At 26.9% G+C, this 26,613-nt stretch overlaps 1 protein-coding gene and 1 long non-coding RNA gene across 2 annotated transcripts in view; one reads left to right on the top strand and one right to left on the bottom strand.

Moving 5' to 3' along the window:
• The first annotated feature begins 754 nt into the window (after positions 1-754).
• LOC136085985 (uncharacterized) lies at positions 755-6,653 on the top strand. Its single transcript, XR_010641302.1, has 2 exons — positions 755-1,122; positions 4,532-6,653. It is a non-coding gene; the product is annotated as an uncharacterized LOC136085985 (long non-coding RNA).
• Positions 2,123-26,613, bottom strand: part of LOC105850977 (uncharacterized) — a 28,657-nt gene continuing 4,166 nt past the window's right edge. Inside the window, exons 3-5 of the mRNA XM_065808076.1 lie at positions 26,595-26,613; positions 23,957-24,242; positions 2,123-2,552 (exon numbers count right to left, since the gene is read on the bottom strand). The exon at positions 26,595-26,613 is cut by the window's right edge and continues 102 nt beyond it. Of these exons, the coding sequence (XP_065664148.1) occupies positions 2,369-2,552; positions 23,957-24,242; positions 26,595-26,613 (489 nt within the window). The 3' untranslated portion in view covers positions 2,123-2,368. The remainder of the gene's footprint in view (positions 2,553-23,956; positions 24,243-26,594) is intronic.

The following is a 26,613-nucleotide window of genomic DNA, read 5'->3' as shown; positions in this document are numbered from 1 at the left end:
TTTAGTCGATTGAATAGAAAGCTATTAAAAATTTTTTTTTTTTTATTTATTTTATTTATTTTTTTATTTTATTGCAAGTTTTACTTTGTGCAAATTTATATTAATCTTTATATACTTATTTATTTAATATTTATTTCTAAAAATTTTACTTTTACTGTTTTACTTTTTATTAATTATTTTATTACGTTAAAATAATTTTTTTTTAAATTTAAAAATATTTAAAAAAAAAAAAAAAAAATTCTTTATGATCTTGTAACTTTTTGTTTTTGTTTTATCTTTTTAAAAATAAAGTCTTATTTTATATATATTGGTAACATTTATATACACTATCTTGGGGCTTGGCGATAAGACAAATTGTGTCTTCTTCTTGCCCCAGCCATTTGTATATTTGAAATATTGATTGTATTCGTATTTTTATACGGCAAAAAATGGAGAAAAAAAAAAAAAAAATTAAAAAATGGTAAAAAAAAAAAAAAAAATTTAGTGAATAATGTATATTTGACAGAATTTGATTTTTCGTTTGTTTAAACTTTTTTTTTACAAGTTTAAAAAGAAATCTTTAAATTTTATTAAATAAATTAAGGTTTACTAAAAAATCCGTGTTTATAGTTGAAAATTAAAATAGAGCAAATTAATCTGTCTCGTTTTTTTATTGACATTTTTGCTTAAACCAATATAATAGTGTAAATAAAAGTCTTTGAATTGTTATTTTCAATGGATTGTGTTCCTAAGAAAAAAATAGTTCTTCTAGAACGTTCGAGTGACGTTGTAGATCGCAAATAAGTTTTAAATTCAATTCAAAAAAACTTTCTAGAACAAAAAGAATTATGTATAAATTTCAACTCGGAATAACTTTTTAGAATAAAAAGATTTATGTTTAAGTTTCATTTCGGAAAAACTTTCTTGAATAAAAGGAATCATATACAAATATGTATAGATATCTATATAAAGAACTTCACATAGTATTTTATCAATGTTAACACAAGTAACTGTATCCTTGATGAAGTAATTGTATCCTTAATGAAGCATTAACTGCTATTAGCTAACTATGGAACAGGATGAAATTGATGTCACCAGGGTCATCAAATAACAATAACATCAATATCAGATTTTGCATTCAGTGTAAGTTTGATTTTAAGATTTAATTAATTTTCTAAATTATCAACATTAGACAAAAGTTGTGTATCTTGTAAAATTATAAGTGATGGGTCAATTCGCTTCATGTAAAACTTTTATGTCGCTACATTTTTATATGGAGGAAACATAAATGTTTTAACATTCAAATTGCTCTCCTAGTTTCAAATAACATTTATGGTTTACTATTAATAAATTAGTTACTTTTATAAATTTGTTTAAAAAAACTTCCTGAATAAAATCTAAAATATCTTTTTATATTAAAACTATTTATGGCTTATGATTGTTTATGATTGATAAGTGTTATATGTAAAGTGATTGCTATTTGTTTACGCTTTATGAAAATATTTATGGCTTATAGAATATACCTTATTTCACTTCTTTTCTCCACATAATTTTGTTTGAAAAGCGATCAATATAATTTTAAGAAATATTATTTATATATATTATTTTTAATAGAAAAAAAAAATTGTTTGTTAGAAAACAATTATTAATAGTTGATAAATATACCAAAAACCATTAAGCATTAAAAAGACGTCAATAAAAAAAACATAATGAAGCGGATATGAAAACTTTTATTATCCGTACCATTTACATTTGTCTGAGAAGTATACCTGTAAAATTATTTTTTTTAGAAGCTATTTTGTATTTTGTATTTATTTTTTTAATGATCAAAATCTGATTAAACCGTTTAATAAAGAAGTTTAGAAAGTTTTAATATGCAATTAAAAAGTTTCTTTACAATTCGAAAACATTTTCTACACATTCTTTTCATATTTTTAAATAAAAAAATATAAAAGATACTTTAAAGTTGTAACAAAATGTTACATAAATTTGTTTATATTGCGGCGTATGTGCTACGAATACGCCACAACAAGAATTAATGTTATCATGCTGTTTTGCAATTGAAATTATTTTGGTTCGCCTATAACCTTCATTAAATAAGTTTTTCTGACAAAAAAAAATTAATTGCATTAAGTGAAACTAATTGAAATTTTATATTAATATTTACTTATTAATAATATACAAATATAATATGTTAATATGAATTATAGAAAGTAAAAAAGTATTATTAGCAATACATAATAGTTAAAGTGTTAAACAAAAAGATAATTTTATTTTCACAAAAAGTCAACAGTAAAAAATAAAAACACAAAAACAACGAGAATGAGATGCTTTACACTAATCTATAAAACTAAAAACTGTTTGAATGCTTTTTTTGATAACATCAACTTTAAAATATAGAAGCCAAATATTTGTTTGATATAGGATTGGATAATGTTCCGTCTGGTAACTGAACTGCCAGCGAAATATTGTTAGGATAGCATTCGACGTTCGGTACACAGTCGCGAAGAGTCGCTAATACTTCTAAGAGCTTTTTAATGTCTTGTTTCAAATATACTTCAAAGCTTGTATCTCTGAAAAATTTAAAAATCTTTTAAGAGCGCTAATATAAGGGTATATATTACAAGGCCGTAGACAACTTTTTTTGATGTTTGAGCTAAGCATCTTTGAAACATGAAGAAAACTCCATATTTATGTATGTTCATATATATATAAGGAATGGGGATGTTATGCAAAAAATTGCGGTGATTGGAGACTGGGAACAACAAAAAACCCAAAATGTTAGCCTTCCCAGCCTCAAATTAGTATTAGTACGTAACAGAAATTCATGATAATGCATGATTGTATAATTTTTCAAATCAGAATTTTGGTTTTTAGACCCTGTCATTTGTTATCAGTAGATTTAAAACAAACTAATATATAGTTATATATGCAGAATAAGAAGTATATATGTTATATAGGAAATATACACAGTTATATATTTCAAATTAGAAAACTTAAAACATTTTTGGATAATTAAAATATTTTTCTATTATTTCAAATTTGAAAGATCATCTAATTATTTACTTTACTATATTTGCAACTCATAATAGTTTAATATTTAACAATAATTTAACAAATAACAAAAAATTTAATATTTTTTATAGTTATCAAATGATAAATTTTCATATTTTTTATTCATTTGAAAATTAAATGAATAAAATTGAAACTAATTAAATTCATAACTCCAACCACCCTATAATGAGGAGGTTGTAAATTTGGCATGGTCATAACTTTTGAACTTAACGATATTTATGAATAAAATTTAAAACCTGATAATGAATTTAAATTTAGTATAAGATAGTAAAATTGAAAATTTGATTACATCACTGCTCTCGCGTTTAGGTAAAGAGGACAAATGTTTTGGGGTATTTTAGTTCCCAGGCCTCTAACATTGCAATTTATTACAAAACGTCCTCAATTGGTACAGGGATGAACATACTTAAGTTTGGAGTTTACACAAAGCGTGAAGTGTCATATCTAAAACATCAAAAAATCCTGCGGGCGCCCATGCCCTGGCATAAAGGCAAAACTAGAATGCCGTGATCATTACTAAAAGAAAATTGAAACGCGGCTGCAAACTGCGAAAGAAAATAAGACCTGTATAAATTTTTTTTAAAAAAAAACCTGTAGAAGGTAGAAAGCAATCTTCAGATCAAGGATTGTTTTTTTACATAATTTTTGTTGAAGTTACTTATGATAATATTATTAATAAGTGTATATTTATTGTATTAATAGTAGTAATAATATTATTTCTTTTTCATACAAACAATCGTGTGGTGGTATAGTATGGGCAACTACCCATAGATCTAACCTTGAGGCACTTTATAGACATCAAAAACATGCCACAAAAATAGTCCTTAATAAAGATCTCTCATGCTAACATTTGCTAAACCCAGCAAATATTCTTCAGCGGATTTTCAGTGCACCTATAAAGGCATTTTGAGCGGTTCGAGATATGACACTCGAGGAATAGGAAATTTTAATATAGCATATAAAAAACAAAAACTATCACGTTTCTCTATGTCGTATCGTCGCCCTTATCTTTGCAACAAATTAATATTCAAAAAAATTTTATAAAATTAGATAACCTAAGCTCTCTAAAAATATTGTTAAAAAAACCCATTCTAAACATAAAAAATATATATGTATTGAAATGTAAACTAAAAAACTCTAATATTAATTTCAAAACAAAGTAAATGTTATATTATTTAATCCTACTTTAATATCAATAGATTTTATTAGATTATTATAATGTAATTTGATTAATATTAACTTAATATTATTATCATGGGCGCTTAGAGTATTTATGACGCCTGGGACAGCAACCTTAATCGGCGCCCCCTATTTTTCTAAATTTTATAATAATATCTCGGCGCCCATGCATGTAATTATATACTTATCTGAACCAAATAATTTTTTTTTTATCTGATTTTGATTTTCTTATAGCTTATTAAATATGATTCTAATGCTACTATGAAACTTTGTTAAACTGGAATTTTTTGTAAATTAGGTATTCAAAAAAATCTCAACTAAGAGCGGTTACTTGATGACAAAAACAAATGGCAAGTTTCCGCATTCTTTTAACTTTTTATCATTATTATTTGTACTAAATTTAATATTTGTACTGAATAGTTCTCATTATATATACGATATTTTATTTTATACATTGTAAACGAATCAGTTTATATTTACGATAACGAATTTGTAAAGTTTTGATAAAAAATAAAATAAATAAAAAACAACAACCGTCTAAATATTTCGAAAAAATTCCGATAACCTAAAGGAAATGACGACAAAAAAAATTAGCATTACTACTTATGAATAGCATTACTAATTACGAAACTTAATGAGGTGTTTTTAAAAAGTTTAAGAAATATTTCTCTTCAGAGTAATTAATCAATCATAAACATGATCGACATAATATTAGAGGCATTATTAAGGAAGTAATTGGTAAAAAAACAAACAGAAATAATTTTACCCATTAAAAATAAGCTAATTCAAATAAGCTTTTAGTTGCCGAAACACCTAACCAATATTTTATAAGTATATGTTGCTTGACCTCTGTGTCAAAAAAGAAAACAACTGAAGTATCACATTTATCATATCTAACCTAATAAGGCCTTAGAAGCCATGATGGGTAAATATGGGATTGCTAAAACTGCTCTTAGTTTGCAGTATATATATTTTAAAACAAAACTAAAGTGTAGATAATAATAGTAGTAAAGTAATAAAAACTTATTTCATTAACAATTAACACTCGAGAATCCCTCTTTTACATGTTTATATTCTCTCTTTAAAATAAGGTGTTTACCCTGAGAAACCTAAAATTGCAAGGATTGTACCTATTTATAATCAAGTGAAATTTCTAATTCTGAAAACTAAAAACAAACTTTGATTCGCTCTTGTTTTTCTAAAATATTAGAGTGAATTATGTATAATTAAATTTTAACTTTACAAAACATAAATAATTTTCTATATAAACAACTTGGAATTCACTTAGGTAATTAAACTGACTATGTCATTATTAATATTGTTCACGATATATTTAAAACATTTGAAAAAAAGATTGCCCTTTAAGGTTGTTTAGATTTTAGCAAAGGTTTTCGTAAAGTAGATCATAATATTCTTATAAAAAGCTTGAAAATTATGCTACTTTGAACGCATACTTATACTGGCTAAACTTATCGAAACAGTAGGAAACGATACATATTAATGAAGGAGGAAAGTCGAACGACATGACTATAATTTGTAGTGTTCCCCACAGGCTGATTCTGGGTCAAATTTTATTTCTTCTTTATGTATAATATTTCTTTAAGTTTTTGAATATTCAAACTCAGTTCTATTTGCAGATGACACGAATTTTCATTCTAATAGAGATGTCAACATTCATTCTAATAGAGATGTCAACTTTTATTTAAAATAGTAGACAGTTTTTAAATTTAATGGTTTAAGGCAGACTTAGTCGGTAATTACGTGCGAATGCACGCTATACCAGACCACGCTTATAATATTTTGTTGCGACAACTTGACCACAGCTTGTCATAAGTTTTGAGAACCGTCAAGATTAATTATGTTTTCATGTATGTGCAAACAAAAATTTCATATAAACGCAAAAAGAATTAACTTAGTAGTAAAGTAAACTTAATCAAGTTTTTTTATATTAGCAAAACGCTTTTTAACAAAGAGACAATTTTTCATTGTATTTATAAAGTATGTTTTTGTTTTAACGAGAAATGTAGGGGAGAGTGAGGTATTGGCGAACACCTTTGCGGAAATGCAAAATAAAGACACCCTTTATACAAAACCTATCATATTTATTGCTTATCAATTAATTTAACTATTCAGTCACAAATCCTCAAAAGCAATTTTTACAAATCTTATTATAAAATAGAAGTTTAAGGCAAAAATAAAACCATTGGTATTCGGAATTTCCCAACATACGTGGGATAATTCCGAACACACCGAGGGGCATTCACAAACACTGTGTAATTACGAATAAAATGCTAATTGTAATAACTAAGTGCAAAAATTATACTATGCAACAACAACAAAAAAAAGGAGTGGTTTTATATCCATAGAAGCGACAACAGATTGTTACTAAAAAAAAAAGTTGCATAAAATTATCCGAAAAAGTTAAAATCAAATCATAGTGAACAACAATCGCAGCTTCTGGAACTGAGCATGGGATCCCCTCTCGCAGGTAAAAAGAAATTGTAAAATTTATTTTTCTATAACGCTGTTTTGACCATGTTCGGAGTTACCCTGCGTTCGCCATTACCCCACTATCCCCGAAAAAAAACTTTTTTTGTAAGTTTTAAAAGATCATTAATCACTAACAATAACAAAACACACAAAAAAACTTTTTTGTATGATTGTATGAAGTTAATAAAACTAATAATTAAATAAACAGTCATGAACTTACGAGCGACTGAACACTACGTCAGAGGTTCAAGCAGAACACAACATACATTTATATATAGTAACTTACGGGTGAATTAAGACCGCGAATTTGTGAATTAGACAAATTTTTTTGATGTTTGAGCTAAACATCTTTGAAACAATAAGAAAACTCTATATTTAAGTTCATATATATGAGGAATTAGGATGCTATGCAAAAAATTGCGATGATTGGAGACTGGGAACAACAAAAACCATAAAAAGTTAGCCCCTCCCAGCCCCAAATAGGAGGGCAATATATGAAATAAAGTTTATACTTCCCTCAAATTGAGGGGCTGTAAACTTTATAAGGTAATAAATGCGAACAACAAGAGATAATTGAATCAAATTTGAAATTCGTCGACGAATATGAATTAAGTTTAAGATTAAAAAATACTAACAAATTTGATTAATTGCCCTCCTATTTGGGGCTGGGGGGGGGGGGGAGGGGCTAACGTTTTGGGATTTTGTTGTTTCCAGTCTTCAATCACCGCAATTTGTTGCATAGCATCCTCATTCCTCATATATATGAAGCGTATCTCTTTTCCCCTTCGAATCCGTCACTGAAACTAAAGAAAAATCTGTTCGACTTAACGGTTGTCCGACTTATGGGAGGTAAAACAATTGTTTTTGCTTTCAAGGGGTTATAGAAAACAGTTCGAGATAACAAAAATTCGAGTTAACCGGTGTTCGACTTGCTGGGAATTAACTGTAGTTCTAAACCTAATCTATTAAAATTTTCTTAAAGATTTTTTTTAACATTGTTTTGTTTTATTTTTATTTTTTACTTTTGTAGAGTTTTATATTTTTAACTATTTTTTTCTGTTAAAATTTCTTCCCTTTTTTTAGCAAAGTTTTTTTTTATAATAGTCTCTTAGATTTATGAAATGGTCTTAAAAAAATCTAAAAAAAATTGCTTGAAGAAAATAATATATGCGTGGTCAAGAATAACGTGCGATCGCACGCTAAGCCTGGTCTAAAGCGATTAAATTGTTCTTGTATTTAAATAAATCAACGTATAACTTTTCTTTATAGACTTCATATTATAAAAAATTAAATTTTCATTAAACTTCCTGATCTTAATGTTATTATATATTGGCAACTCTAACATAATTAAAGAGCCATATACAAAAACAAAGCAGTTATTAAATCAAAAATCTTATGTTTTTTCCTCATGCAATGTTACATAAACTATGATAATATGGTTTTGATAATAATGCATAGTGCAGTTAATAATGATGCAATGATAGTATGATAATAATTGCGCAACTCTAATTTAAGTAAGACTCGAAAACTGCTAAGTAAACATAATCGTGCTGTCGAAATTATTTTGAGCGTAGGTTAATTAACACATTCTGAAGAACTATTCAATAATCATCAGATAAATATTTTTCAGTTAAACCTTTTTCAGTTTTTATTATTGTGTATAAATTTCATTGTGTAAATTATTGTGTACAAATTTCATAACAATAGAGCTCCTATTATATTTTAAACATTTTTCAATAGAATTAATAACATTAATCCTACAATATTTTCAAATTATAATTAAAAGTAATCTAAAATGAAATGCATTATTTTGCCACCAAATTTTTGGAGAATGTATACTTGAGGCAACTACTGTTAGTAAATCCGTAAAAATCGAGCCTTATGCAAAAGGAATATTATTAAAACCATACCGTTTTTACGGACTTACTAAAGGGAGTGACTGAAAATCACGTTCGCAAAACTTTTTATTGCCATCATAGGTTTTAAATTATGGAACACTTAATTAAATAGCAAATTAAAAATCTGTTTTTCTCTTTCTCTATTTAAACAAAAACTCAAACAAAACTTGTCAATAATGTTATAACTTATATTTTTCAAGTTTGAACAAAATATTCTAATTAGATATAATATTATTTAGGTAATCTTAACAAAACTTAGTTTTAACTTTAAAATGGTATTAAATAATTGTATTTTTTACCTTTTGAAAACATGCGTTAGATTGCGGAGCGTGGCGATATTGCAAACATCGCCTAGTTTTTGTCCCAGTCATGTAGATATTTTTTATATAACACAATATTGTATGCATTTATTTTTACTGACAAAAAAAAGTAAACAAAAGTTTCGTAATACTTTATCAAAAAAAACTGGTGCAGATAGTTTTAAACGCGATGACGATAAAATAAATACAACAGCATTATAAAAGCGGGTTCTCAAATGAACGTTTTTATAAAGTAAGACTCGCGCAGTTAAGTAAATACAGTGAAATTTATTTTAAGTAAATCCACTGAAATATATTTTAAGGAGTTGAATACAGTAAACACAGCATAAAGTGCAAAGTGTAAATAATTTTTTCACGGAATAATCGAATTAAAAAACAAACAAACATTTCTTTCGCATTTCTCCCCAACAGATATAGGTGTTTATGATGCATTACCCAGCTTTAATACCAAAGCGAATGCATCTAACGATGTTTTCAAGCTACTGGATATGGAACCAGGTTTTCATACAATTAGAGGTTGTAAGATATTAAATGATCAAATAATAAAAAAGAAAAAGTTAAAAATGAACCCTAATAAAAAGTTAAGTCGGCATTTAAAATGTGTCAAAAAGTTGATATCACTTGACAAAATAATTGAAAAAGAAAGTAATTAGTGTGAATCTGGTAAATTTTAGATTTTTTTTGTGTATGCATTTAATGGATAATGTAATTCTGCATTTAAGGTTGTTCACTTAAAAAATATTGGAGTCAAAATTTATTTGACTAACACTGCTTTTTCTAAATGATAGGGAAGAGTGGGGAGAAGTGGGACGCAGGAGAAGTGGGACAGCCTGAAATTTTTAATTAAGAGTGATGTCTGAATACTGTTATTTAATGTAAACAATGAAATTTCTTCCCTCTATTTTGCAGAAACTGCTTTGTTTCCCTGCATGTGCTAGAAGCCCTAATTTTGAAATGTACCTTAAAAAAGTGTTTACATTTAGGTGAGGTGGGACAGAAAAAAAAATTTATTCCCCGCTTCTTCCTTTTGAATTTGATTATTTCGATTGGCGAAAGCTCTTGAACATTTTTATGTCGATTAGGTGATTTTATGATTTTATCAGTTTCTATTTAATAATTTGTGTTAAAATTTTGTTTTAAATTTATTTGTCCCAATTCTACTCACACTTGTCCCACTTTACCCCAATGGCACGTTTTCTTTCAAAGCGAAACTTTAAATGCTTAGTTATAGTTAGCTGGAAACCTAAGTGGATTGATTCGGTGCCTAAAAAGAAGGTTTATTCCTAAAAACTAGTTTGGCTTAGTTTATACATCAAATAAAAAAGATATTACAATTACCTTAAAAAAAAGTTTACGTTTCCCACTCCCCACTCTCCAGTAAAATTAATAAAAAGGAAAAACAAAATTGGAACTTAATTTGCCTAAATTACCCGTACATTTTTCTGTAAGAAAAAAAATAAAAAAATAAAACATAATGACACGACTACTAAAAAAGTTTACAACAAATGCTACTAAAAATTTGTATACTGTTTCTAAACTACAATATCTCTTTTAAATGCTATGCCTTTAAAAAAATATAGAATTTAGTTACATTTTTCTGTTATTTTCCATGATAAATATATTTTCAATGAATCTCATAAACATAATGAACAAACTTTGAAAATTTAAGGTCAATTAACATTATGGCAATTACAACAGATAATAAACTGAAAGTTAAGTAGTTTTTAACTTTTAAAAAGTTTCAAAAATAATCAAGTTAAATAGCCTATCATATATATTTATTTAAATTTAGACAATTACAATACATATCAAAAACCTTATACATATTAAAAATCCATAGCTTTGTATCCCAGTTTTTTTTTGGCTTTGTTTCCCAGTTGTTTTTTGGCTTTGTTTCCCAGTTGGTTTTTTGACTTTGTTTCCCAGTTGGCTTCTAAGATCAAGATATCTTTATTGTTCATAAATTTTTTTTATTATTTAGCAAATAATGGTTTTAAATATTTATTACACTAGCGCGAAAGAATTAAAAAAAAAAAAGATAAATTTTCTATTTCACATGCAAAAATAGCTTCAAAGTCACTTTGCCCTCATGCATTTTCGTTTGAACATTTCTGTGATTAATTTGCCAATGAAATCTGACATCCTAAACGCTATTTTTATTAATGACATTATAAAATAATTTGCCAAAGAGAAAGTTTGACGTTAAACTACCTAAGAAGAGCTTAACTTTAAAAAAAATTTATGATAAATATTTAAAAATAAAAACAAATAGATAGAAGGAGGTAGTTTAGAACAGGGCAAATTTAGGACAGTTAAATATATTAGTCAATTAGAAATACTTTCGCACGTAACCGTCGCAGGATTTTTCTCAGGAAAGCATTGAGATTTTTTACAAACGTTTTATGATTTTCGATAGTTTTTCTAATTTTTAAACGGTTAAGGATTTACTGAGGAAATTACTTCTCCAAGTAATTTATTTTTTTACATTTTTAGTGTTCGACGATATAAATAAAAAGTTTAATTACAAGAAAATAATTTTGTGCGCAATATATTCTGAAATCATGGTTGTGGCAGCTTGGACAATTTTCATGGTGCACATTTGGACGTACTGCACGTCCCTTAACAATTAATTAAAATATAAAAGTTAAACAATGTTTAAAAATGGTACATAACTATATAAAAAAAGTGAAGCATATATAAACGAAGAAATCTTAAAATTGCAGTAAAACATGTTTAAAACTGCAATAAAACATGTTGCAGTAAAACAATGAAGCTCAGAGAAGCTGCAGGAGTAGTTGGGTTCTCTAAATGTATATTGGCTTACACAATAAAAATACTTAGAAATAATAAAAATTTAAAAAGTTATAACTTTTCCACTAAGTATTCTATTTCCACATTCCAACTTGGTTAAATGTTATGACGTTTATTTTTCAATTGGGTTACAAGTTACGATACGTTCTTCTTTTGTTTATAGTGACTATAATTGCTTATTATTGTTTATAATTACCATTCAAAAGAAATATGAAATTTTAAGAAACATTTCTTGTCTTTTTATTATATTTCCTAACCTACCTCAATGTCTGCCTAAATACCCCTTCTTGAGAGATAGTTTTGGACAATGACTAAGCTTAGTTTTTAAGGAAAAAAAGCAGGGTTTTGCCTTTTTTAAAAATTAGTTATTAAATTAGCTTTTTCAGCAAAACCTTCAACTTTTTTATTAATCAGTACAAAAGCTGTGGTATCTTTTTCAAAAGTGTCCTAATGTACCCTTTTCTCCCCAAAAGTAAAAAAACAAAAATATCGGTTATAAATAAAGAATAAATTTATACCTTATGCAAAATTTTAGTTTTTCATTTAATTAATTTTAGTATTTATTTTTAAGTTGTAAAAATTCGAGTATAACTAGCTAAAAAGTTGGATGAAATAAAGTTAGGTTTATAAAATATATGCAATGGTGGATTTAAGCAAACACTGCAGTTAGGCAGAGGCAAATTTTTCTTACCTAACCCTGTGATTTCAATTGATGTACTCTTGAATCCTTAAAACAAGGGGGAGGGATGTGGGAATATAAAGTTAGAGGGTTTAATTTTAGTCCATATCTAATGAACGAGGGAGTTTTAATATAGGGGGGTGGGGGAGGGAGTTTTATATGTTAAAGTATAAGTATTTTTTATTATTTTATATTTTATAAAAATTTCGGTTTATAAATCCAAACTAATACTTTTAACAAAACACGCACAAAACTATTTAACTCTAGCGTGACGGTCGGTCTAGACGTGCGGTCAAATGCGTATTTTCTAACAGCTGTTTTATAATTTTAATTGGACTTAATATGCTGATATAAGTTTTATACTTTGGTGAAAAAAAAACCAAAAGTTAATTTTCGTCAAATCAAGATTTACTAGGTCGGCGATTTTTAAAGCCTGTTTACACTGAAAGTTTTTGTTTTTATCAGTTTTGTTTTTGTTTTTTTAGTTTTTAGATATAAAGTTTTTGTTAATAACAAGAGAAATTAATAAACGATGGGGGGGGGGGGGGTTGTGTTTCCTAATAAGCTTGAGGTGGGTGGAAAATTTTTGCAAAAATTAATAAACGTCCCCCCTTCCTCTTATTAAGGACTCGAGAGTATGAACTTTTTTTTAAGGATATATCATATTTAGGTATATATATATATACCCAATACATTTGTAAATAAGCCGTACCCTTAAATTAAACTACATGTACCAATTGATATCACAGGGTTATGTAAAAAAAATTTGCCGTTCCTAAAAGTTTGGCGCCCTGTGGTTAAGTCCATTTAGTCTACGCATAAATCCGTATAAGGTTCTATTTGTGTGATTTGTTTGTGTGTTTGGGTGAGCTTGGTAGATTTTAGATAATGTATCACAATCTTTATACTTAGACGTTTATAAAAAAATAAATAAAGTTTAAATGAAACTCGAAACAACGACAAATCACAGTTTAAAGTTTTAAAGCTTTATGTTAATGACGTGTTTTTGTTAGATTAAAACATGACAAAACGTTTTCGTAATTTGCATAAGGAATATGTACAACATTCGTCAACATTCGTATTTTGTCATCAACACTAACTTCTACAAGCAGGTACTTAACTTTTCTCAACTTTCTCAACTTTATAGTTGAGAAAATTAAATTTTACAAGGCTTTTATTTTTGAAGATAACTTCAACAAACAAAATACTAAACAAGCAAAAAAAGTTTCAAAACTATTATTATACCACAAAAAATGGCGAGTTAAGCTGCGTTGCTGATCACAAAAAAGAGTCGCGCTGTGTTGCACACATAGTTTTATCTACTATAACTAGATAAAACCATGTGCAAGTAGTTATCATTACTTTCAATGCTGATATCGTTCATTTTAAGGACCTTTTTAGGGCCTTAGCATAATACAATCAATATAGGGTAATCACAATTTTAGCAGTATTTACGATGTTTTGGTAGTTTAATATTACAGCTGTCGCAACGTTGTATGTTAATTATTAAAAATAATTCTAAATGTACTATGTTACGTTAAGTAAAGGTACAATGCTACGACGTTACCAACGTTACCAGACTTCAACATAATACTTATTATTTTGGTAATTTCTTACATCTTTTTTTTAAATATGTTCAAAATTTTTAAAGTTGTTTAAAATTAATTAATTATTTCTTCTTTTTTTAATATTTTTATTATCAGTAAAGTTCGTTATTGTTTTCTGACAATTTTATCTTCATGTGGTATGTTGTTATAGAATGTATAGCAGTCAAATCGAAAAAAAGGTTTTAGGTCTTAAAGACCCGAAAACTTGTCTTTTTTGATTTTTACTGAAACCCTTGTTAAGTTTGGGAAAATCACTTATTTTTCTTAAACAATGTTTTCTTTTTAATTAGCTTTTCTTTTTATTGGTATGCCTTTAAACTTTACATCAAAGTTCTTCTAATTCAAATCTTCTAGTTGATTGCCTTATATGAGCAATACTGTAGAACTCGAATATCAATAACTACTGGGTCCCTAGCCTTAGAGTCAGAAGAAATTTAGTCGAAAGTCTAAATAGAGATATCAGTTTTTTTTGCTTTATAGAAAAGGCTTTTGTTTAACAACTTTTAAAACTGGTACAAATTAAGATGGAAAACATACATCCGTGTATTTGAAGCCACCTTTTACTGCCCTATGTATATGATGTACTCCATATGGTATTTCTAAGTAATAATATTGTTATTCGAAACCTCTCGATGTAGTGAGGCGTTAAATAAAATGGAGTTCCGATTTTGAGGCATACATCCATCCAAGAACAAAATTAATTACTTATAAATTGAGCCAACAGCACTTCAAAATACTCAATAACACATAAATACTCAATAACACGTAAACATAACACATAAACGTTAGAAAGACGAACTCAGTTTTGAAGCAGTAGATCTAGTTCTCATTTTTAAATTAAAAATAGAAAAGTTGTAAACACAAAGTTTTTATTTATAATACGTAGTATTTGCTCCAACTAGTAAGAGAATTAGGGCAGCCATCAGTTGTATCAGATAATAAGTGTCATTTTAAATTGCTTCTACTTTATCATTTAGCTCTTTTTAATCCTGACAAATTCTTTTGTGGCTATATGTTAACTGTTTTCTCTCACCGATAAACTTACATTATTAAACATGTAACAAAGATTGTACAAATTTTTTCGTGAATTATTATTATACCAAGGTTTTCCTGCATAAATAGACTTTTAAACATCATTAAGAAAAAAGGAGTTCTTGCTAGGTCGACAGCGATTCACAAAAAGGTTATATAAATGAGTTAAATACAATTAAGTTAATGATATGTTGCTAAGTAACGTCTTTTAACTACATATTATAAGATTTTGATTAAAAACAAAAAAAGGTAAAATTAATTTTTTAAACACTTTTTTTTACCATAAGTAAGTTGAATAAAAATTGTATAAAAATAATCTAAAATGCAAAAAAAAAAAAGTTTATATATATTTTTGTTTGTTTTAGATTATCTGATTTTTTTCAAGTATGCATTTATATACTTAATGAAATTATAGAATAAATTTTATTCATTCTATTAAAAAAATTCATTGTAACGAAAAACTAAAAAAAATCTATTTACTAAAAAGTCATTGTGGTGGTAAAAAATCTGGTCCACTTATTTCATTACCCTGTCTTATGACAATACTATGGTTAAATTTTATGGTAAAAATGTACAAACATTTTGTATTTTAATGAGCCTTAACTCATAAAGTCGTAATTCTAAGAGTTAAAAAGAAAACAAAAAAGGTTACTATTTTGTTACCAAAGTAAGATTAATATTAGCTTTTAAAAGTATATTTAGTGGATTTCTTTAGGCTTATCGCCAATATTCACAATTGGTGAAAATATTAAAATCTAATACATAAGAGTGTGACTGCTTACAATGAGAGATGAGCAATTTTTTGAAACTTTTTTATATCTTCAAATTAAAATATTTTAAGTAAAATTATTAGCAAGGTTATATTGAGAATATTTAGCTAGGTAACATTTAATTTGTTACTTTATTATTATTATCATTATTATTATTATTATATATATATATATACATATATATATGTATATAAATATATATGTATATATATATATATATATATTTATATTTATATATATTTGTGTGTGTGTGTGTATATATATATATATATATATATATATATATATATATATATATATATATATATATATATATATATATATATATATATATATATATATATATATATATATATATATATATATATTTATCATTGTTTTGCTGCAGCTACTAATAAAAAAAAGAAATTGAAAAAAATCAATTTTAAAATTAAAAAATCATGTACACTACTCAGATAAATCATCAAAAATCACCAGCACAAAAATCTTTTGGAGTATTATTATAATTATTATTATATTATAAAAAAATGTTTACTATTGAATTCAACAAGTTTCAATGTCTAAATAACATTTTTTCAAATTTTTCAATTTTCAACAAAATAATGCCAGGATACCACTTATGAAAAAAAAGATATTTCTTCAGTTAAATACCAACAACAACAACAACAACAACAACAAAAAGCAATATATTTACCAGAAATATAGATGTTTTACATAAGAATGTTATACGTTATAAAAATTATTTGTACAGTCTACATTCTGGATGGTTCACTCTCATATAGCTAGGCTAAATCGAGGAGAGCGACCATGAACAAAACAAAACAAAACAAAAGAAAGAAAAGAAAAAAAAGAAGCAAATAAAATAAATAATACACTCACAGAAGGTTGCAATTAGTCTACATTCATATTTGTATCTTATATAATTTATATGGTGATTTATCTATTATCACCAGTGATACTATTGCTGTTTCTATTTATTTTGATGTAGCAAGTAGTATTTTAATTTGGTTTTGAGAACATATTTTTTAATATTGCTAAAAGGGATTGATTTTAATTTATTTTGAATTTGATTCCAGTCCATTAATGCAGAGTATTTAAAGGAATGTTTGCCGTAGGATTTTGTATTTTATTTTTGCACACTCAGTGCACCTCTGCAAGAATTTCTTGTAAGTTGGCAGCTAATTGTACTGCGTAGAGTAAACCATTTATTAAATATAGGAGGTAGTTTTTTGTTAAGGCAGCTGTGAATAAATAAACAATTTTCAATTTTGATAATATCATGCAGTTTTAAAATTTGTAGTGTGTTAAAAGATGGGAATGTATGTGCATTGTTTGGTAGAAATTCAATAACCCTGACTGCTTTTTTCTGCATGATAAATAGGCGATTTACAGTACGTATGTTTTGACTCCATGATAAAAGGCAATATGTGAGATGAGAGTGAAACAAAGCATAGTAAATAGATTTTAAAGTTTTTTGTTGTATAAAATGTCTTAGCTTTGACAGGATGGCAAGGGATCTATTCAACTTATTAGATAAATCGTTATAATGGTAAGTCCAGGCTAAGTTTTCGTCTAGCTTTATACCCAAGTAGTTTACACATTTTTTGCACCAAAGTTTTTTCCCATTTAACTTAATTTTGAGCTGCTGATCTAATTTTTTGTGACGACTTTTAAATAATATTAAATCAGTTTTTTTGGAGTTGAGGGAAATTTTGTTGGCATTTAGCCAGAGGCATAGTTTTTTAAGATCATAGTTAACATATTTGTTGATTTTTTTTATGGACTTATTAAAATAGAGAAGGTTTGTGTCATCTGCAAAGTGTTGGACTCTACAAAATTTTAAAGCTTTAGACATGTCATTTATATAAATAAGAAACAATAAAGGGCCAAGGACAGATCCCTGAGGAACACCTACTTTGATATCGTTTAGGTCTGAGCTCATCCCACTAATGGATACTAATTGAGTTCTATTAGTAAGGAAAGATTTGAACCAAGAGTTTGAGACTCCTCTAATACCATAGTACGATAGCTTATAAAGTAAAATGTCAATATCTACAGTGTCAAAAGCCTTTTGAAGGTCGATAAAAATGCCACATCCAAACATTCCTTCATCCAGAGAATCTTTAACTTTTTCTGTTAGACTTAATAAAGCAAGTGATGTAGTTTGTTCGAAAACCAAATTGTAATTCACAAAACAATTTATTTTCATTGAAGAATTTGTATAAGCGGTTAAACATTAGCCTTTCAAGAATTTTATCAATGTTGGAGAGGAGGGAAATTGGCCTATAGTTTGATATTAATAGTTTTGAATCAGTTTTAAAAATAGGTACAACTTTGGCAGTTTTTAAGTTTTCTGGGAAAATACCACTTGAGAACGAGATATTAAAAATGTTAGAAAGAATTCTTGAGAGTTCTGTTTTTAATAGTTTTAGAATTTTAACAGGCAGACCATTTGGTCCAGAAGCTTTATTTGCGTCTAAAGAGTTGATAACATTTGAAATTTCATGTTCGTCAGTAGGTTTTATAAAGAATGATTTTTGAAAAGGATTTGATAAGTAATATGTAAAATGATTCATGGATGAAGGAATTGTTGCCTGGACATCCTTACCAATGTTAGTAAAGTAGTTGTTGAAAGCATTACAAATATCAAAGGGGTTTGTTATTGTTTTATTGTTATGTATGATTACATTAGGAGTTGTTTGAGAGTTACTTTTAATATTAATAATGTTTTTAATGCCTTTCCAGGTTGCTTTTATATTCTTTATGTTTTCAGTAAAATAATTATCGTAGTATTTTTTTTTGCTTTCTTTGAGTTTAGATTGGAGGTTATTACGAAATGTTTTATACTCATTATGATATATGGTTTTATTTGTTTGATTTTTAGACCTAATATATTTTTTAAAGAGATTATTTTTGTGCTGTATAGAGTGCTTGAGTTCATCTGATATCCATGGTTTAGTCTTGAATTTAATGTTTTGTTTGTTAAGCTTTTTCAAAGGCGCATGAATATCGAGCAGTTGATTAATGTTGGAAATAATATTCTCAAGAGACTGAGTACAATTATCAGGGTATATTTTTGGTTCTCTGTCTAAACTAAGATTGTGAAAATCGTTTCTAAATGCAACTTCATTGAACCTTTTCCAGTTTCTTTCCTGGATTAAGAGCTTTTTATTAGGTGGTGGTTTAAGAATATTATAGGCTATCAGAAATTGTGGAAGATGATCTGAGATTGTGGTGGTAAGATTCCCTGCTTTATATTTATTTGATTTAAGATTTGAAAAGATGTTGTCTATTAGTGTTTTTGATGTTTTACAGATACGAGTAGGGTGGACAATGTGAGGTAGAAAGTAATTTGAGGTGAGTGAATCTAAAAAGTCTCTAGTATATGAATCTGTGTCATACTTTAACAGATCAATGTTGAAATCCCCTAAAATGAATACAGTTTTATTTTCTTTTGTTAGGTTTTTGAGTAACGGATTAAGATAGAATGATAGGAAGTTGTCTAAAGACATTTTTGGATGCCTGTAAACACAACCAACGATAATATTTGATTTTTTAGGATTTATAATTTCAATAAAGATAGATTCTAGTTCTTTTGGTTTAAAGATGTGGAGATCGTTTCTGGGTTTATAGGCGAGCCTGTTATTTATATATAATAATGTACCACCTGCATGTGATTCAGATGGTGTGTGTTCATAGGAATACCCATTAAGTGTTAAGTTGCTAGTTTGTGGGCTTTTTTTATTCAATCTGGTTTCCGATATACCAATTATGTCAAACTCAAGTTTGGTTGATTGGAGTAGATTTTCAAGGTCATCAAAATGTTTCGAGAGTGATGATATATTGATATGAAAGACATTGAATGAGGATTTGTCAGCTGCTATACATTTTAAATCATCAACATTGGTGTAGTAACTGTTTATTGAGGTTTTTCGAGTTTTGTTGTTGTTATTAATATGTGTATTAAATGTGTTGAATACTGTGTGAAGACTCTCTATGGGAAAACCTGATACTTAATAATTTTTGTTTATTTTAGTGTCACCATTAGCAAGATTTTCATTGTCAGTTATAGTTTCGTTATTGAAGGGAAATATACTAGCTAAGCAATTTATACAAAACCATGAACAATTTTTTGAGGAGTTTTTTAGTAATTGGTAGTCAATATCATTGAGGTTGTTACATTTTAGGTGGACCCAATTGAGGCAGTTATCACAAAAAATAGCTTTCTGATTTTTATAGATATTAACTTTGCAAACAGCACATTCGCTATGTGTAGTTTTCATTACTGTGAATTGATATGGCGATAAAATATATAAGTAAGATTATTTATATGAATGTAAGTAACTGCAATCTAAACTGCAATCAAAAAATAATAATATTAAAAAAATAAAAAATAAAAAATAAAAAAAGTACCGATCAAAACAAAAAGAAACGCAAAAATAATAGAAACAAACAAACAAAAACAAAAAAATAAAAAAAAATAAAAAAATTACAAGGATTAAGACTTTTTTTTATTCAACGAAACCAACCAAGCGCACATTTTTTAACAAAGGAATTTCATGCTATTTATCGCTTGCAATGTCTTCAATTTAAAAACACCAGAAACGGAATAAAAATAAAAAGTAAAAATATAATAAACATCACAAAAATTATTACTATATCGCTAAATTTTATATAATATAAAAGGCTTGAAAAAGTTCAAATATAGTGCCGCAAATCAAAATAAAACAAAACAAACAAACCAATAAAAGAAAAAAAATGAAAAACAAGTGCAAATCAAAGGTACCATTGCTCGAACTCCAGAGCTATAAGCGATTTATGTCGACTCAAAAAGATTTTAGTAAAACATACCTGGGATCCTTTCTTTTTCTTAACTTTAAGTAGGGCTGGATATTCGAGGTACCCGCTTACTATTGACTTGTTTTCTATTAGGCGACGACGTTCTTTCATGGCCTCATTGCGGCGTCGAGTTAGTGATGGTGAATACATTTGTTCAACCCGTATATTGTTTTTGGACATAAAAAAGATATTTTTTGTATGTTCACTATCAGCCCATTTATGAAATTTAACAAAAATGTGGCTTGACTTAGTGCTGTTTTCGTTAACTTTTCCTCGATGACAGCGTTCGATCATGTCATGGGCATTTTTCGGGTCTATGTTAGCCGCTTTTGCGATGGTATCTGCAATAGTTAGTTTGGTATCAGACCAGGATTCCTTGGATCTGTTTGTGTTAATAGGAATGTTTTTAAAAATCAGTGTCTTTCTCAAATTTCTGTTTACTTGGTCATCTAATGCCGCACTAAGCTTAATAATGTCTTCCGAAAATGTTTTATTATCTGAGGTCAGATTGAGCAGTTGCTGTCGTATTTCATTAATATCATCAGTATTTTTTTGTACTGTAGATTTAATATTAGTGTATGCAATTTTTAGTTCAGCTATATCGCTTGTTATTTTAGAAAGACTTGTGTTTATTGCTTGTAGGATTTCTTTTTTTTGTGCATCTAATAGTGCTTTAATGTTTTTCATCGATATTTCTTGATTATTTGACATTGTGAATTTTAATTTTTATTTAGATAGATTGATTAATTGACTTCGATTCACTTTTTTTTATTTTTATTTCATAGCGGTAATATATTGGAAAGATTTATTTGGATATTATTTGACACGTGGCTTTAGCTAGTTTTAAAAATTTACGCCATCTTACCTCTACTATGCCGGTACACGAAAAAGATGCCGATTAAATGTTTCAAGGGCAGCAACTGCAACATCATTGTCAATTTTTTTTTATAAAGAAGCATTTCTTTGTAGAATTCCAAGTCATTAAATGGTGCATTGTGTTTGTACATAAAAGCCATATTTTTACATAAAATAGCATTGTTAGTTTACAAACCTGTAAAAGTTATATAGTTTCTCTTATAACTTTCTTTATACTGTGCCAGTTCAATAAAAGCAAACATTTTTGATGTATACAAAGTTGTACACATCCATCTAGCAAGATGGAAAGCCCTAGGTTTGCGCCACTGTACATTTTTTTGTTTTGCATTCAGTAATTGCAAAGCAAGTTAGCAACAAAAATAATCTCTTAATATTTTTAGAGTCTAAGTTCTAAGATATGGTGTCTGCAGGCATACCAAAAGTAACTTTTTAATGAAATGTTCATAAATTAACTTTGTAGCACCATTTATCCAACCTGAACTTGATGGAGTTGTGTCAAAAATCATCGTTTCAAGTGTTTTTCTTTTTAATTTCCAGGCCTTTACAACATCTATAGTTTTTGTTACCTGACTTTTCCCAGTTGTACCGGGAATCCTGGACACACACAACAAACCTTCAGGTGCACTTAATTTTCTTCTTACTAGAATAGTCAAGCTTTCGGTTTTACCATCTGCCTCAGATACTAGCTTTGAATCCCAGTGAATGGAAAAGTACGTGGGTGAAATAAATGATTTTCAAGTGTCATCGGAAATCTGCAGTTGAATTTTTTTTACCTGATTTGCTTGCTGTGCATTTTGAGATATTTCATCCAAATTGTGACATAATTTTTCAGCTACGGCTTAATTGATCCCAGATCTTTTTCTTTTAGATAGATTCAATCTATCAGCCATTATAGAAACTTTAGGGTCTTCTAATAACTTAATTTTTTTTTTCTGTCTAGTATTAGCTTTTTCTTCTTTTTTATTTAAAATTTTGTCTTCATCATCAAATTTTGGCAGTACATCGGATCTATTTTTTTTATATTTTCTTTTCTAGATTTCTCTTTTTCAAAAGTTTTTTTTTTCTGTGATTCTTTTTACTCTTTTTTTACTTGTATTTAATGAAATCTTTTTTTACTTGTATAACTTCTATTTAATGAAATCTTTTTTTACTTGTATAACTTCTATTTAATGAACCCAAATGGTGTTTTATTTATTGACGCTGATCTGAGAGAAAATCTAAATCTGATTTTTGGCTATTGATGTCACGAGAGGTATCTTTTCTAATCAAATCTTCTGCATTTGATGCTGCAATGTCCAACAGAGATGACAACTTTTTAGTAAAACTCAGGTGTTGAGCCGTATAAAATTTTTTTTTACATTTTTTAATTAAGTTCATTATAAGATCTATCAGATGCAGTATCATTCTAACAGTTTTTTTTCTGTTTTGTTTGAATTCCTGCCATTTCTGAGCATACATTCATTTTTTCGCAAACTACAGATGCAACTTCTTTTTTATCAGTTAGTGTCAAATTAAACCTTGTAAGATATAGATAACGGCATAACACCTTTCCATTAGTTGGTATTTGACTAATCTTTGTTTCAAAGGTAGTTAATAATTTCCAAAGATATTTATCAAACATCTCATTATTTTTTTCTCAATTTAATATTGTTCATATCAGATGAAATATTTTCTATTTTTTTAATTTTTTTTTATTCAACTATATCAAAAATTTACAAATGCTCATTGTAAATTAATAGAATTTGATTAGGTGTCACTCATATAGTAACAAAATAGTCAATGGAGTGACACCTACAACCTTTTTATATATGCTATTATACCTATAGGTTTATTAATACGAATTATATAAATTAAAAATTATTTATATGAAAATAACTGCATTCATATCAAAAATTTTCCTTACCTCAAACTTTGCATGTAACTTTTATAATTTAATATTTCTTGATAATAATGGAATAAAAAAATGGTTCTTAAGTTAGATGATTTACTTATATTTACTAATATACTGATAATAATACTGATATTACTAATATACTGATAATAATACTGATACAAAGTGTCAAGTTATAATGGCATCAAAGTTGATACAAAACTTGTTTAATTGAAACATTACATTTTCATATTTAGCCTAAAATTACTGTTTAATGTTAAAAAATTTTCTAAATCCATCTTGTTTTTGCTTTTATTGAACCAAATGACAAACAAAAGTGCTTGAAAAAAAACATTTTTTTTTTGGACACCCTAAGATATATATATATATATATATATATATATATATATATATATATATATATATATATATATATATATATATATATATATATATCATTTTATGCCCTATAACTGTATATATCTACTGTAGAAATTCATTACAAGAAACTAAAACGGTAATTTTAAAAACCTTTTGTTTATAAGAATCCGCCGATCTTGTTTTCCATGTGTTGAAATATATAGCCTACAATTTTCAGAACCCGAACAATATAGCGTGAATTTGTAGATTCCGGTGAACGGGGGAATAAAATAGGCAAACATATGACCATTACTTCCAGAGGTAATTGAGTCTTTAAAGTCAAACAAGCACAAAGAGTTTCGAAAATAAGTTTGATTAAATGAGATCATCATTGATTCAATATCAACTTTATTTCTTATGAGTTCTTTCTTATACTTCAGCGAAACAACTTTTTGTTCTAAAAAATTAAAAAGTTTCTAATATTCAATTTGGGTAGTAAACTATACAAAATTAACTTTAACGTAGAATAAACTAAAATTGGTAACGCATAATTAAATGCGTAATTGGTTTATTAAAGACATCAAATAAAATTGAAGACCTCGCTGCAAAAACGATGTAACTCCCTTTTTACTAATTGGAGAACAAAAAGCAGATTAACTTTAAATGTAAGTAATAAGTATCATTCATTCAAATCCTCAGTTTAAATGGCATGAGGAGTGCTTTAATCTAAATTATTTTTGTATTACCTGTTGCAACATCTTTTAATTAGTAATATTTCGTCTATATATAAAAATTGATTAAAAGTAGAGTATCGATCAATCAAAATCGATCAATAGTACAACGTTTTTGCACCGAGGTCTTTAAATAGACGGGTTAACGAGGGACAGGTAAATACATCGAGAAGGAAAGCATATTGAACCTAAGATAATTATTATGTTTTATGTAAAACTATGCCACTTAAAAACAATATGACTATGGCATTTAAAGATAAAATTTCATATATTTCTTATAGCATTAAAAAAAAAATTTAATAATAATGCTGTAGGGTTACAAAAATATTTTTGCTTGTGAACATTTAAAAAAAACCTAAAAGACTTAAAAAAACTTCAACATTCTGTTATCATATACCAATATTCTAATATAAAAGTATATATATATATATATATATATATATATATATATATATATATATATATATATATATATATATATATATATATATATATATATATATATATATATATATATATATATATATATATATATATATATATATATATATATATATATATATATATATATATATATATATATATATTCATTCTCAAAACTGTATATGTATACTTCAAATTCACGTATATGATGTGTTGGAATTATAATTTTTATTATTATTATTTTTTTAATTTTTATGAGCGTAAATGTGTGTGTTTAATACGGTATATACTACGGGGTTTAGTGTTAAGACAACTATAGCCTTATTTTTGCCCCGGTCATGTAAATCTTTTATTCATGTACTTTGTAATTGTAAATATTTATTAAAAAAAGTATGTATGTTATATACTTTTTATCAACATTTAACGGCACATTTTACCAACATTCAACGGAAAAGACATCTGTTTGAGGTCAATTATTTAAAATGTTAGATAGTCACTAATAATTTTGAGCATATAATAAAATCCTTACATTAGGTACGTTGCTTAAAAGAAATTTAAAAAAATTCTCAATTTTTTAAAAAATCTTTAAGGCCACAGCTGTATATGGCCAGATAAGCCAAACAACAAATTATCAATGATTTTTTATTTTTTTTTAGCAAAAAAAAGATCAATTATAGCATGCAGAGTCATATTTTTGTAGGAATGGTTAAGAAATGCTCGACCTTTTTGTAGTTAAAAAAAAATCATCAATACACATGGATATTTTTTTATATTTGGTTTATTTAGAATATACAGCAATGGCCTAAAAAATCCAACTACTTACGATAATTATAAAAAAGTTACTTATAGGTGTAATTACACTTGCGAAAGCGCACTTATCAATCTCGTACATCAAACCTTGCGCGTGTGTTGCCTAGTTAGTAACCAATCACTGAATAGTCGTGTTTACATCTTTTATCACAAAGCTATTAGACAAAAATTATCAAGACATGGCTAAAAAAATTTGATTAATTTTCTTTCTTCCTTAATCAACAATCCTCTCTATTAAAACCCCCACAAACTTTTTTTAGTTAAGATTAAATTCAACGTTTTTAAACAGAACCCAACCGCTAGAGACAACGTTTTAATACTGTCTTTTACTGCTTCTATGCCGCAAATACAATGTACGTGTATGCTTTTTTATAAACCGAAATGTTTTTTAGAATAAATTCATGCACCATAATACACAAAAATGCTTTTTCGCATTAAATATTGGGTTACCTTTTTGGCCACGACTGTGTGCTAATTTATATCTGTTATCCGACAGGCTATAAGTAATTTTCTATTTATAAAGCGATTGTATATATATATATATATATATATATATATATATATATATATATATATATATATATATATATATATATATATATATATATATATATACATACACACATACATTTGTTTAGTATTATTAGTTTAATATGTTATATTTTTTGTAACAGTTATATTCATTATATAGATATTAGTTTTATGGAATATTTTAGTGTATAACGGGTTTTAAACAAACTGTTTTTTCATTCCAATAAGGTTTTGTGTGTTTTAAATATGATTTAAACTTAACTAAAATAAATTGGTCAATATATTTTTCTAAACTTCAAACAAAAAATAGTAACCTTTTTCGCAGAAAGTACC

Source organism: Hydra vulgaris, chromosome 10, assembly GCF_038396675.1.
Source record: "Hydra vulgaris chromosome 10, alternate assembly HydraT2T_AEP".
Lineage (NCBI taxonomy): Eukaryota > Metazoa > Cnidaria > Hydrozoa > Anthoathecata > Hydridae > Hydra > Hydra vulgaris.
Note: the sequence above shows the minus strand (reverse complement) of the source record. Positions and strands in the feature narration are given on the sequence as shown.